At 41.6% G+C, this 14,382-nt stretch overlaps 1 protein-coding gene across 1 annotated transcript in view; it reads right to left on the reverse strand.

The window, feature by feature from the left end:
• Window positions 1-3,112: 3,112 nt before the first annotated feature.
• Window positions 3,113-14,382, reverse strand: part of tmem41b (transmembrane protein 41B) — a 39,387-nt gene continuing 28,117 nt past the window's right edge. Inside the window, exon 7 of the mRNA XM_067993968.1 lies at window positions 3,113-8,783. Within this exon, the coding sequence (XP_067850069.1) occupies window positions 8,614-8,783 (170 nt within the window). The 3' untranslated portion in view covers window positions 3,113-8,613. The remainder of the gene's footprint in view (window positions 8,784-14,382) is intronic.

Consider the following 14,382-nt stretch of genomic DNA (forward strand, 5'->3'; position numbering starts at 1 on the left):
GTTTTGCAACCCTCAGGTAATTCTAACAACAATAATTTTCATTTATATAGCACCTTTAACATAGAAAAATGTCTCAAGACACTTTACAGAGGAGAAAAAGGTCATGTGCGAAGGCTTTGGGGGAGGTTGAGAAGAGGTGACTTGGTCAAGGAAATGTGTTTTGAAAAGACTTTTAAAAGTCGGAGAAAGATAGAGGTGGAGGGGTTTGGAGAGGGAGTTCCAAAGAGTAGAGCTGAAGCTGATAAAAGCTAAAAGCTCTGCCACCTCACACTGCATAGCATGTTTTCCAAATAAAAGATATTAATATTCTAAAAAAAAAGTATTGAAATTGTGCAACTGCATAGACTCAAGCAAGATTCATTATATAGGATGCTTCTTTGCAAATGGATATAAAATCCATACATATCCCTCATATCTATGTATAAATTATGATTATTGACCTTTATGCTGGATCAGAAAAGAAAGCTTATTTTTGCGAGGAGGTTGACCACCTCTGTTTCCCCACCAGTAACCTGCTGTATCACATGCCACCAGTACTTATTCCAGTATAAAATAACAACAACTTGCATCTCCTGGCAGCAAGACATCCCAAAGTGCTTTACACAAAGAAGGAAAAGAGAATGGTGGACACCACGCAGGAGGAGAAGGGGGAAAATGGGACTTGGCTGAAGGAAAAGGTTTTGAGGCTTTTAAAAGCAGGGATGGAAATAGAAAGCTGATGGGAACTAACCAGAGAGTTCCAGAAAGCAGCACTGTAGTGGCTAAATGAGTGGTCGTCAATGGTGGAGTGGAGAGAGCAGGCGACTGGGAGAAGAGAGTAATATTGGAGTAGATTGTGAGTACAGGGATGTAAGGCAGGTGAAAATCATAAAGTGTTTTGTGGCCATGGTGGAATTTGAAACTTAGGATGAGAATTTTGAAGTCAGCTCACTGAGGCAAGGAGCCAGTAGGATTTGGGATGATGGGGATAATGGGAGTACAGGTGAGGACGCAGAATGCAATGTTTTAGATAAGTTGAAGTTTGTCGAGACTAGTGATCTGGGAGTGTGTTACAGAAATTAACCTCATGGTGATTAAGGCATGGACTAGGGTTTTCTGTGGTGATGGGGGTAGGGCAGAGACAAGTCAGGGTGGAAGCAAGTAGAGGTAGAATCAGAGGCAGGAATGTTAGGGAGGTGGAAGGAAGCAGTCTTGGTAATGATGTGGATGTGTGGGAGGACTAGGGGGTCAAACAACAGGAAAAATGGTTAGTTGACTATAGTACCAGCAGGCGGTCCGTTCGATGGAACCGTACTACAGCAAGTAGTCAACACCCCCAGGAGAGGAGGAAAGAAAGTTAGTGAGAAAAAAGAAACAGTGAAGTGTATACACTTTATGGAGATGTGAAACCTTTTTAAAACTGCATTCCAATACCATTTATAAGAGTCAATGATGACACATGCAGTTTTTAGGATGCAGTTTCAATGTAATTGACCATTTTTTCTCAGCAAATCAGTGGAGTGACATAATTACAGGACAGATATATAATTTAGGAGGTAGTGCTTGCTTTCCTAGCTTAAAATAGATTGACCTTCCAAAACTATCACAAAACAAAGCAGTAAACACTGCTAATATGATCTCCCGAACAATATAATTGGACACAAGAAACTGAAACCAAGGACTTTGTTTTAGCACAGCAAATATTATACCATTAAGGTTTTCTGGTATGTGTTAATCTTTCAAATGGCTGGAATATTTAATAGTTTTGTACAAAAGTCCAAAATAAAGAAGAAAGGAGAAAATATTATTCAGAAAAACTATATGGCTAAAAGACAAAAAGTGAAAAAAAATGTTTGAAATATTAGATTTTGGAAATTTCACCTTGACGGTGATAATTTGTTTCCAGTCCTCCCAGCTATGTCTGCCAACTTTTATTGGAATCTGCAATGCTACCTCAACTTTGTAGACCTTTGTCAACTTATATATTATCTGGTATAGAAAAAGTGACCCTGGAGCATTACTCCAAAGTAAATCAAGGGGGCATTGATTTAAACTGGTGAATGGCAAAGTTGTGGCTGATGTCTGGAAAAATTTCTTCCCACAAAGTGTAATCAACACTTAAAATAAACTTGCAGGAAAAGGAGCAAAGGCAAAAACCTTAGTGCTTGTCAAGAGCCTAATGGGTAGGGTGATAGGGGACTGTAGGTTTTCTTTCCGAGTGGCTGAGTTAAGATGGGCAAATGGATTTCATCATCCGCATTCATCTTTTGATGTTTGTTTAAAATCTAGGAACAGCGCTATTAAATTATTGAAGTACCAGGTTATAAAGACTGAGAGTGTTAATATCAAACTCACGAGCAAGGGCCTATTGGTTGGAAGCCCTGTATTAACCACCAATGGTCCACCATCGCGATAAGCCACACTGATCAGAAGCTCCCAAGTTTGATTCCTCGTCTGAGGCATTATAATTGACTTCAGTGTCTCTGGGCCACGGAGGCAAAAGTCAGCCAGGACACCCATTCCTGACTGCTATCCAGTGATACTCGTTATAGTGTATGTTTGGATGTTGAGTGGGAACAGGATCCGATTCAGTTGCAGATCTCTGCATTGCAAAATATCCTCCCAGTATCACTGTCAAATCTCACATACGAATGGCCACTTGGGCGAAGTACCAAAAGACTTCCTGCACCCACTGCGTTGTGCTTTAGCAAAAAAAAAGGCACCACTTTAGCACCATGCAAAAGTGTTAACCCCTTCCTGCAGATACCATTTCCTGCTTTATATTTTTATTTCGGTAGGCTACCATGTAAATTAGCTCATTCTGTCAGCTTAGGAAATGTTGTGATCATTACAGACTGGTACTTAAATATGGTGGCACAGTACAGTACGATATTTCTCACCTGCAGTTCCCTTCTCAGTACGTTTTTGGTACCAATATTAAGGGGAGGTGCCAGCTCAAGGTTAGAGGGGAAAAAGTTCCTCAATCATCCTGGCCACTTTTGTGCATCTCCAAGTGGTGAGCAGAATCAGCAAAACCCTGAGAATAAATAGTTTGACTACAAGCTTAGGTGAGGAATGGTAAATGATATTAGTGAGGAATAGGGCATTAGAAAGAACACAGAGGGAAAGAAGATAGTTTAAAAAGGAATTTTATTCTTTAGTTTATTGTTTTTGGATAAACTTACAATCACATAACTGCAATCATAATGAGCGGTATTTTGAATATATGGGTCTGATCAGATCATTGCTGCATATTTTCTGACACTTACAATCTGACCCCAGTTCCCGGAATGCACATATTGCAGTGACAAATGTGAGACTCACTCACTGACATAGCTCCATCCAACTCCAACTGCAAACCTTTCCCATTTAGTAAAGTGGGATTTTATGCAGGCACTTGCTACAATTCACATCATTTCCATCACATGTTCTAGTGATTATGGTCTTGAGCAAATGAGAACAAGGGACAATAATACTCAACAGTGTCTGCAATATTGAGCAGACTTACATAATATTTCCATTAGTCTGTTGCACTGCAGTGAGGATACCAGCAATATCTTAGCTCCATAGGTCACCTGTTCACTGGATAACTTTGCTGAAACACTGAGGGAGCTCCAGCCACACCAATATTATTCAATTCTATCCCTATGCCTACAACGGTAAATTTATAGATTTTCTTCCTGGTTTTGTCACCCACCATTTATGTAGCAAACAAGTTGATTACCTATAGATTTCCAGATCTCGGCCAATGCTGTTCAGCATTTCAACCAGGTGTGCAAGAGTGGCCTGGGATAATCTACATTCCTACCCTCAGCTCAACACCTATGCCTGATAACATTGGAAGCCCAGGTTTTGGGTAACTGTAACCTTGAAATTAGCCATTCCATTGCACTAGATGCAGGCTCATTAATACAATGAATCACTTTACTGCACTTGGTTTCTGCTACCTTCACAGTGCAGCACTAAACCAAACCATATAGATCATGAAAGTCTGAAGTTTGACTCCTGGTCTGTGTTGAACGACCTGATGACAGCTGGAGTGCTGCAATGGGCCTCAGCATTGTCAGAAGCAAGTGGAAACAATGAGCCAAGGTTCTCGCTCTTAATTGCTATCCAGTGATTTCTGTTGGAAAGTGTGCTTGGTTAGAAGCATGTCAACATCAAATGAGGACAGGGTTAGACACTGAGCAAATACTTTCCTGACACTCAAACCCCGATTGAAAGGGAGGGTGGCACATCCGAGGATATGCAGGTCCAGCTGACCTTAACGGCCAGGATTTATTTCTATTACCTGGCCGGTGGGCAGGAGCAGGAATTCAGCGGCAGGAGGCCGCAGCCAGGGACCCAGGTAAGTGGTGGGGTGATCGGGGAGGGGGCATCCCAAGGCAAGGCGAGACCCAAGGCTTCCTCATGAGTTTTGGAGTCCTGGCCCACAAGGAAACCTAAAATAAATTTTTAAAAAACTTATCTGCCTGAGCCTCTTCTGGCTCACGATCCACCACCCCGCAGGTCTGGCCTGATGGGGAAGCCGTCACTGCTATCCCGTTCAGGCCGCCCACTAAAATTGCAGCTCAGGTCCCGATGACATCATCGCGACCAGATCTACATGTTTAAAGAAGGACCCTTCTGCCTTCCTGTGGGTGTCCTACTCAAAAGAGGTTAACATCAGGACACAGCGAGATCAGAGGAGATAAGTCGCTGCCCTAGTTTTAACTGCCCCTTGGGTTTCTGCTAGGCATGAGGGAGTTAAATTCGGGGCCTCAGTGTCCAAGTTCACACATGAAGAATGGTTACTTGATTGCTCAATGAATCATACCCCATTATGAATTGCAGCTTTCAGGACAGCAGGGGAGGAAATATAAGAAACCCATTCTTTCTCAACAAGTTTGTTTCAAACACTTCATATTATTTTAATAGGTTGTACAATTTGAAATGCTGTTTGCTTTAAATGTCCTCAAACCAGTAGCAACAGATAAAGATTGTAGAGGGGACAGTGGCTGTAATGTGAGCTCTGACACTATGACAAAAATGTGCACATTACAAAAATGTTAACATATTAATGTTCACTTTAAGGGCAATATATTCCATACTGACTTCAACATGATGTGGCTGTACATTTTGTAATCGTTGGAATGAGTTATTTAGATCTTCCATCTTGAAAGATATTGCCTTTGCTTTTTTAAAAAAAAAATCTTTCTCCTCCCCTCTCCCCACTGACCCCTATCACAAATCAGTAAGTCCACATTTTACACCCCAGAAAAAATGTGAAAATGAATGATTTCTTTAGTGCGTAGTTTCTAGAGGATGTCACAGCTTTTGCTGGTGGCAGGTAGTCATTAAGAGGGGGGAAACATAAGCTTCATGTTTCAGTGGGACAGAAATAAGGTGTTTATTCACAGTTCATTTTAAATGTTACCTCAAAAAATCATGTATTGTACAGTGCTGGGGATACAAGGTGGGCAATCACTCTTATTCTACATAAAAACATTTATTTCATGCTATATATTCATAAATAGAATTTAAGTGAACAGGGTCAAAAATTAGCTGCCAAAATCTTATTTTGTTAAAATTAAAGGTCGTTAACCCATATGCCATTGGCTAAACAGGAAACCCGTAGAGAGCAAGCACTAAAAGTTCCATGGTTAGTGCTTTAAATGATTAATCCTTTAAGTGGTTCTGATACATATCAATGCTTTATTAATAAGTAGCAGATGATAGAGAAGTTGGGTCAAGTTACTCCAGTTTTCTTTCAAAGCCAACCGTTATAAAAATTAGGCATGAGACAGATTATTCAGGTCAACATATTTCTTGATCTAAAGAGACATTTTTTTTTAAAAAATCAATCATTTTATAAATTTTACTTTTTTGCTCTGAGTTCACAATAAGGCAGCTAATGATTAAGAAAGATAGCTGGAGTATATTAGCAAGATTCACTCTCGCACTTCCTCTCGGGGTCGGGGAGCTTCCCAGTCTTATGGGGAGGGAGGGTTTGTGGGAAATTGTACAAATAGTCCTTCCCTGCACCATTTAAGTGCCGCCCGACAGCCAATGTAAGCTGCTTTTATATTGCAGGAGACCTGTGAATTGGGAGCCAGGATTATTAACATGGGTCTTATTGCAATGCAAGAGCAGCTCAAGACTGGCATTGACGGAGAAATTCAAAGGCCAGACATCATGCTCTCGTGTGAAAAGAGCAATTTAGATTTATTATTTGGGCAAGTGATTAAAAAGAAATGCTCATATCCACTCAAAACCTTAATTTGACTGTATTGGGTCATTTTATGCAAAATTCTAGGACTCAGGAAAGAAAAAGTGCCACATGTGGTAATTTTAGAAATTTGCAAGGTTTATCATGAGATATTGCACATTACCAAAGCACTCGCCCTTTTATTATTAAAAGACACTTATCCTCATCTTGTACAGGCTGCGCTTTTTGACATTAGTTGCATTGTTTGTGGAGGTAACACACTTAGACATTTGCCCACTGACTTTGATGAGCACATAGCAGTATCAATTCATACAAGGGCTCCTCAGCCACTCAGGCTAAGGCTACAATAAAATTACTTATTTCTGAAAGTTAAAAATGTGATCAGTTTTGCTTCCTCCTCTCCAACTCAGTGCCCGAAAAGGTACAGTGATGAAGGGCTACCTTGAAACCTTTTCGATAGCTCACAATTCTGATCAATTCGGAAGTGACAATCGTAATAACACTACAATTTTTATTCTAGAACTGCATCTAACACTATGGGTTATACCAGATATTCTTATTTGCATTCAAATTTCTTTGCGGGCAGTAACCTTGATGGCACCACTTCTAAATTAACCAAAGTAAGTGATACAAGGTTGGTTATCTGAATACTTTGAAACAGATTTCAAACTATCTAATGCAGGATTTGAAAAGCATTATTTTATCTTTCCTTCAGTTGGGCAGATGCTTTTGACCCAAATATCTTCCCAAAAATATGGGAATGCTGGAGTTAGACAGCAGGTTTGTTAGCATCAGTACAGCAATAAGCTGAGCTGATGTTTTGGGTGAAGACTTTTAGTCAGAGGTCATTCGTTATCTTTCCTCTTTATGGAAGCCAACTGACCTGCAATGTATTTCGAGCATTCTGATTTTGTTTGTTTACAGCAATTGCAGTTTTATCTGTATTAAAAAAACATGGGTTCCCCAGGCTGTTGTTGATTGACATCCTGCAAGAATTATCAATTAGTAAGAATTTGAAAATTGCTTCGATAGAATATTTAGCAGCAGTTTGTTTGACAGTTAAACAATAAGACTTCTCACAATAATAATTCAGGGGATCACTGTTCAAGATATATAAGGCAGCAGAATTGTATTGCAAACTATCAAGCAACAGTTTTTAATTATCTTCTGTGATCCCATTTTCAAAGCATTTTTCCCTTACTCCATGGGTTTCCTTCAGCTGTACCCCAATTCTTGACTAGGCAGGAAGCCAGGAAACCTTTCCCCATTCCTCCAAAGGCTTTTCCTAACTGCAACAAAATTGTTAGGAGACATAACAGGAGTGGCCTACTACAACTTACTCTGATTTCTCTCCCCCCGCCAATCACTTCATGGGGAGGGACATCAGCCTCTGCTTGATGTCTTCTCCAGATCGCTAAGCAGAGACTGAAATTCACCATGGAGCTAACCTTAATATACCCTCTATAACACCAGGTGTTTAGAGTCACCATGCCACCTAGAGGGCATTTTATTACTAACATCAGTACAGAAGAGAAATTATAATACAACCATTTTCAGAAAACACATACAATTACCTATAGTGCACTTGCACCTAGGCAGAGTGCTACTTGTTCTGCAAGATCTTTACAGACACTTGTTTATTAAAATTACAACACTTAATTATACCACTTAATGAACAAATAGTACACAGGGAATGAATACAGAAACAATAATAAACATTCCAGCCTCCATCCCACCCACTAAACATTCGTACCAGAAAAAGTTAAAACTTTTGTTGATATTATGGAACCATTTAGGAGCCAAAAACATGAATGATACAAATAATGATATGCTAAGAATGTGTGTATTTATTACAGTGTTGGTGTTCTTAATACTGTTACAGGCATAAGATTGCAGATAGTTAATTAAATTTTAAATCTGAAGTACTTTGCACAAATGCTTCCACCACATGTAACCACAAGCATAGAAAAAAGCTTGTGTTTAAAATGTGCAAGGGTGTGGAAGTGAGCTGAACTTAGCATATCTGGAATTGGGAAGGGCTTGCTGCAATTCCATCAGGTGCTTAGCCCAGTTCAGCTACATTCTGCAACAAATTCCACTGTGGAGAATAAATAGAAAAGCAGGCAAGCCATATGCAGTCTTTCTAATCAACAGCCAGTACACAACATGTGACCTGGGCAATGCTAATTTAAGGGAATTAAAAGCGGGGAAAGGTGAAAACTTTTATGAACAAGGAATAAACGTAAGTCACATTTTTAAAAGTGTGCACTTCAATAGAAAAAAATTAAAAGTGATTTATCTTTCAAATCCAAATATAATCTTTACTACAACCCCACTTACTGGACAGTCGTGGGCCCCGCGTAACTGAAGGTAATTTAAAGGAAAATCCTGAGCCAAGATGTATGAGATGTAAGATTGTACTAAGGTTATGAGAACTTTTGCTTCAGCTTTTTCTGAAAAAACACTGGCAGGAGGGAGAGGACCGCCAAGAGCATGAGAACAAAGACTGAATTCCAGGAAACAGCCTCTCCTGCTGTCGTAAGTTGGTAAAGGGTTGTGCCAGCTTTAATAGCCACAAACGATGGAGGTGCTACTCCTGAAGGGAAACAAAAAGAATTGGTTTAACATTTTCTTTAGTGACGATAGCTTATAATATCCATGTCATTTGAACTTTGACGTTAACATTCTAACGGTTAAGGAATACTTTGATTAAAATTGATTCATAGCTCCCCCGATAGTGTATTAAGCCATATACATCAGAAGATCCATGGACTATATTGAGTTGGCTAATTTCAGGCAGGGCAGTGATAAGAGCACTAAAATTGACTTCAGTAGTCCTGGGCCAGGGAAGCAAAAAAAAACAGCATTCTCTATCTAATTTCTGGAAAGTGCGCTAAACATCTGGCTTGGTTAAGATGAGGCTTAGTCCCGTTGAGTCTACATTCAACTTGCATTAGTACAAAATTGGCTTTTCAACACTAAAATTAATCTACTTGACTTAAAAGCAATATGTCCGCTTACGGGTACAGAATTTAAAAAGTATTTGTTTGCTTTCATCTTTCCATACTTCTATCATTTCCCTCCAGCTCAAGGGACAGGCCATGGGCTTTTCCACAGGTGCTTTCTCAATAGGGTCCTCTTTGGTCTGGGTGGCAGGAAAGTGACCCATGCACCACTTTGCTCTGTTTACACACAAGAGTAGAGTCGGTTTCTTGTGTAAATCAGCTCCTGGATCCATGCACGCTTGAATGGCTTTGGCAATACGGCCACGACACATCCACAAAGTACTGATGTCATGACGTCAGCGACGACCAGCTCCACTCACGTGCAAACATAAGGCATCAGAGCACTCAGGTTGCTCTCACATTACCCAAACTCCAGAAGCCTCAGTGTAAAAGCACCTAAAGGGTGACCTGCGTTATTTAAAGGGCGGAGGCAGGCAGAAGTCTTCCCCCTACTCCTTTTGCACCTTCTCTTCCTTGGAGCACCTCACCTCTCCTCTCCTTTAAAATCCTCATTCTCTATCACCCATCCAAGTTTCTCACCGAGATATCTTCACTGCTTTCCTCCCTCAGCACTTGCACAGAGCGACTTCTCATCCTTCATGATTTCAATCTCCATCTCAACTCACCTTGCCATCTCTCCTGAGTTCACTGCCCTATCTTTTCTTAACTTCTCCCTCCATATAAACCCTCCTGCCCATATTCACGACCACACCCTCGACCGTACCATATCGCATGGTCTCTTTATTCCCATCATTTCAGTCACAGACAAGGTCAGGTTTGATCACTTTCTTGTATCCGTCACCATTCACATCCCCATTCCAAACTCACTTCCTTCTGCATCCACACCGGAATAAAAACTCTCCCCCAAGTCGTTTAAAGCCGCACTTTCAAACTCCCAACTGTCCAGCCTTTGGTCCTCCCATTTACCACGATACTTGTACAGCTGTTGATCTGCTCAGATACTCCATCTCCTCTGCCCATGATGCCCTTGTACCTAGTAAAACCCTTACCCTCTCACTTCCTCAAGTCTAAAAGTAGCAGAATTGATTGCATCTGGCACTAAACTGGTTTAGCTACTCATAGTCAGATCTGGTTGGACCACATCAAGCACCATTGGGCTCTGCTCTTCTCTGCTAAAACTGCTCACTTCTCCAGGATTATCCTGGAATGCAAAGATAACCCCCCCCCCCCACCCAAGTTTCTTTTCTCCACTACCAACCGTCTCCTCCAACAAGTGCAATGAGCTCATTGACTACTTTGTCACTAAGATTGGGAACATCCGTTCAGCTGCCTCTGCCGCATTCCCCCCAACCTCCAAGGTCCCCCCCTTCCCTTGTCTTTCTCTAGTTTCTCCCCAACCTCCTCTCGTGCCCTCTCCAAGCTCATGCCGTCCACCTCTCTTAATTCCATTCCCACTAAACGGCGAACTACCCAACTTCCCTTTCTGCTCCCTATGCTTGCTGACATTGTAAATGGTTCCCTCCTCTCAGGTATTTCCCCCCCCGGCCTTTCAAAACTACCGTTATTACCCCATTCCTCAAAAAGTCCACCCTCTGCCTATCTGTTTTTGTAAACTACCGTCCCAAATCCAATCTTCCCTTATCTACAAAGACCTTGAACATATTGTCGCCTCTCAAATCAGTGCCCACCTTTCCTGCAACTCCTTGTTTGAATCTCTCCAATTAGATTTCCGCCCTGCCACAGCACTGAAACTGCTCTAACCAAAGTCACAAATGACATCTTCTGTGACTGACCATGGTGGACTATCCCTCTGCATCTTTCTCGACTTCTCTGTAGCCTTTGACATGACTGACCACAACACATCCTCCTCCACACCTCTCCTTTGTTGTCCACCTCAGTGGGACTGCCCTCGCTTAGTCCCACTCTTATCTAACAAATCATCGTCAGAGCATCTCCAGCAATGGCTTCTCTTTCCGCTCCCGCACCATTACCTCTGGAGTCCCCTGAGGATCTATCCTTGGCCCCCTCCTATTCCTCATCTACATGCTGCCATTCAGTAATATCAAAAGACAGAGTGTCAGGTTCCGCATGTACGCTGACGACACCCAGCTCTATCTCTCCACCACCTGTCCTGACCTCTCCACTTCTAGCGTGGCCAGCTTCCTTGTCTCACATTCAGTTCTGGATGAGCTACAACTTCTGCCAGTTGAACATTGGGAAGCACAAAGTTAACGTCTTTAATCCCCCCCACCCCCAACCACAACTTCTGTTCCCTTGCCACCGTTTGCCCGTCTCTGCCCCTGCCTCAGCTCATCTGCTGCTGAAACTCTCTTCCGTGCTAGTCACCTCCAGACTTGACTACTGCAACGCTCTCCTGGCCAGCTTCCCATCCTCCATAAACTTGAGCTCATCCAAAACTCTGCTGCCCATATCCTAACCTGCACCAAGATCCACTCACCCATCACCCTTGTGCTCGCTCAATTACATTGCCTCCCAACCCAAAACACCAATTTAAAATTCTCATCTTTGTATTCAAATTCCTTCATTTCCTCACCCCTCCCCATCGCCGACATCCTCCAGCCCTACAACCTTCTGAGATCTCTGCGTTCCTCCAACTGTGGCTGCTTACAAATCCCCCACTCCCTTTGCCCCACCACTGGCGGCCATGTCTTCAGCCGTCTCGGCCTTAAGGTCTGGAATTGACCTCCCTAATCCTCTCATCATTTAAATACCCTCCTAAAAGCCTCTCTCTTTGACCTTTCAGTCTGCCCTCTTGATATCTCCTTCTTTGGCTTGGTGTCAATTTTTGTCCAATTACACTTCTGTGAAATGCCATGGGACATTTTCCTACGTTAAAGATGCTATATAAATGCAAATTGTTGTTATTGTATACTGAGTCAACTCCTGTACCTGCATATGCTGAAATCATGTTACAGAATGATGAATCAGACCGAATGTGCTTAGTGGCCAATAAACTAAGCTGTGGGAACCATTGGCATTTGGGAAGACTGGGTCGTCACTCCAGCAGGAATTATAAGACCCGTTAGCTTTATCATTGGTGGCGCTGCTGGCTCCACATGTCAGAAGCTGGCAACAGAACCATAGCATAGAAGTCCCTGCCTTGCAGCTTCTCCAGCGTTTGCTGCTTGCAACAGAAGTTGAGAGGCAAACTGAAACCAGCTTTTCTACTGACTACCTAGTGGTCTTGATGATTACAAAAACTCACACATGATAGTCAGGTTAGGAATCACAGTCCCTTCAGTAATCTAAACAGCTGGATAAAGTGTTCCCCTTAAACTGGCGTTGTTGCATCCTATGGCTGCCTTGATGTGAAAAATACAGGGGTCTGGATCAATGCTGTTAGATTAACACTAAAACAGAGGGTTCAAAAGGCTCCTGATTTATTTCATCAAAGTTTTAAACTGAAAAGAACTGTGATGGCAGTTTTAATAAAGAAAGTTGGTGGGGCTACTTTCCCAATAGTCGAATGGGTAAAAACACACTGGTTGGAGTACTTAGCCGGACAGACTGGAAGGTCTCGGGTTCGATTCCTGATCTGTGTTGAGTCAGGTGATCTCAGCTGGACCAGTAGCTAGTGAGCTATAAGGGCCTCCGTACCCATGGGTGTGCAGGGATATTGAGCAAGGCCAAGATTGAGCATGGTTATCGTGTTCTGCACAGATATTGCCACTGTCTTGCTTATATAAAAGATGGCTGCTTGAGGAGTTTGGGCGGAGATGGAACTGTATCCAAACACAAGCCAAGCTTCAAGAAAGGAGAAAACTAGAGTAGGAGGGGACAGGGGAGAACCAAGTTGCTATAGTTAGACTGAAGTTTTGGCAACAGTAATTTTTTAATTAAACAAATAATCGTCTTACCCAACTTCTCCATTATGGAATCCATTAGAAGAGAAAAAGAAATTTAAAACACACAGCCATTTTAAATGCTTATTTTAAAACATGAGCTCACAACAAACAGCAAGAAGAGTCTTCAAACTTATCAGTAACTGTAGCTCAATCTTACAAGCTCATATTTTCACCCAGCAGCATTTAAAACAGTCAGATTTTCCTCTTCCAGAGAGAAGTCAGGCATGACCCTGTGGGAAAGTTTGACCTAGATGAGCTGACATATAATTAGATTTAATAAAAATTCACCAGCCTATCAATGTCACAAAGCAAGATAAAATAAAATTTCATATTTACATGCACATATAAATTTGGTAAAACACTGCAGTCAGTTCTATGGAAAGCACACCAGTTTAAATGTGACACTGGTTATTAAAGCCCTGTTGATCACCCAGGTTTTCCGATTGAGGTTTTGCTTTATCCTAATTTAGATCCAAATGAACTGGGAAGTCCAAATGTAACTTTGAAAGGACACGGGTGCCAGACACAAAACCACCTGCATCATTCAATACAACAAACAGCAGGTCTGCGGTGACCTTTCCAACAAAACCCTCTTTGAAGTTTTTAAAAAGCAGCTTCATCATTACACAGAACCTTTGATATTTGGAAGATACTGGAAGAGCATAGTGGACTCCCTGTCCGCTGTCTTGACTGATCCATTGCTACAGAGAATAACTTAGCCTAAATCTGAGCAGTTACCATAATAGTTGTTCACCTTTCCAACTGAATACCCATTTATCAAAATAAAACATGCACAGTAACTTTCACTGGAGAATCGGTAATTAAACAGGATTAAGGTATGAAATCAGTAACATTTTTAGTACAGAGAAGGGGATACCATTTCTCACATTCTACACAAAATAATGGCTGATGTCCATATTTTCTCACTGGAGACATTGGCCAGGAAATTCCTCTGAGTCGTTCCTGCTCAGTCATCGCAACTTCGCCGGACAGAAGTGCAGTGAAAACTCAGTTTACATGATGGGGTGGGAGTGACATGCTGGTATAACATATTGATGTTATGATGGAGAGTGGGAGCTGATTGGAGGGAATTTCCAGCTTTTAACTTGGTTCATCATTCATGTCATCAATAATATTACAAACAGTAGTTTTCCCAAAGGGACAAACAGGACAGATGGTTGTTAGGTTGTTCCCAGCTCAGCCCCTCAGTAATGAATAAGTTCTAACTGAAATACACTTCATTAAAGCTTTTTATTTGCTCCTTGTAATGGCCAAGTGGGTAAATACATTGTGTGATGTTGTAATGTGCCATAAAGAACAGGTTCAATTGGGGGTAATATACTGGCATGGATTGAGAATTGGT

This window comes from Heptranchias perlo, chromosome 12 (assembly GCF_035084215.1).
Source record: "Heptranchias perlo isolate sHepPer1 chromosome 12, sHepPer1.hap1, whole genome shotgun sequence".
NCBI lineage: Eukaryota > Metazoa > Chordata > Chondrichthyes > Hexanchiformes > Hexanchidae > Heptranchias > Heptranchias perlo.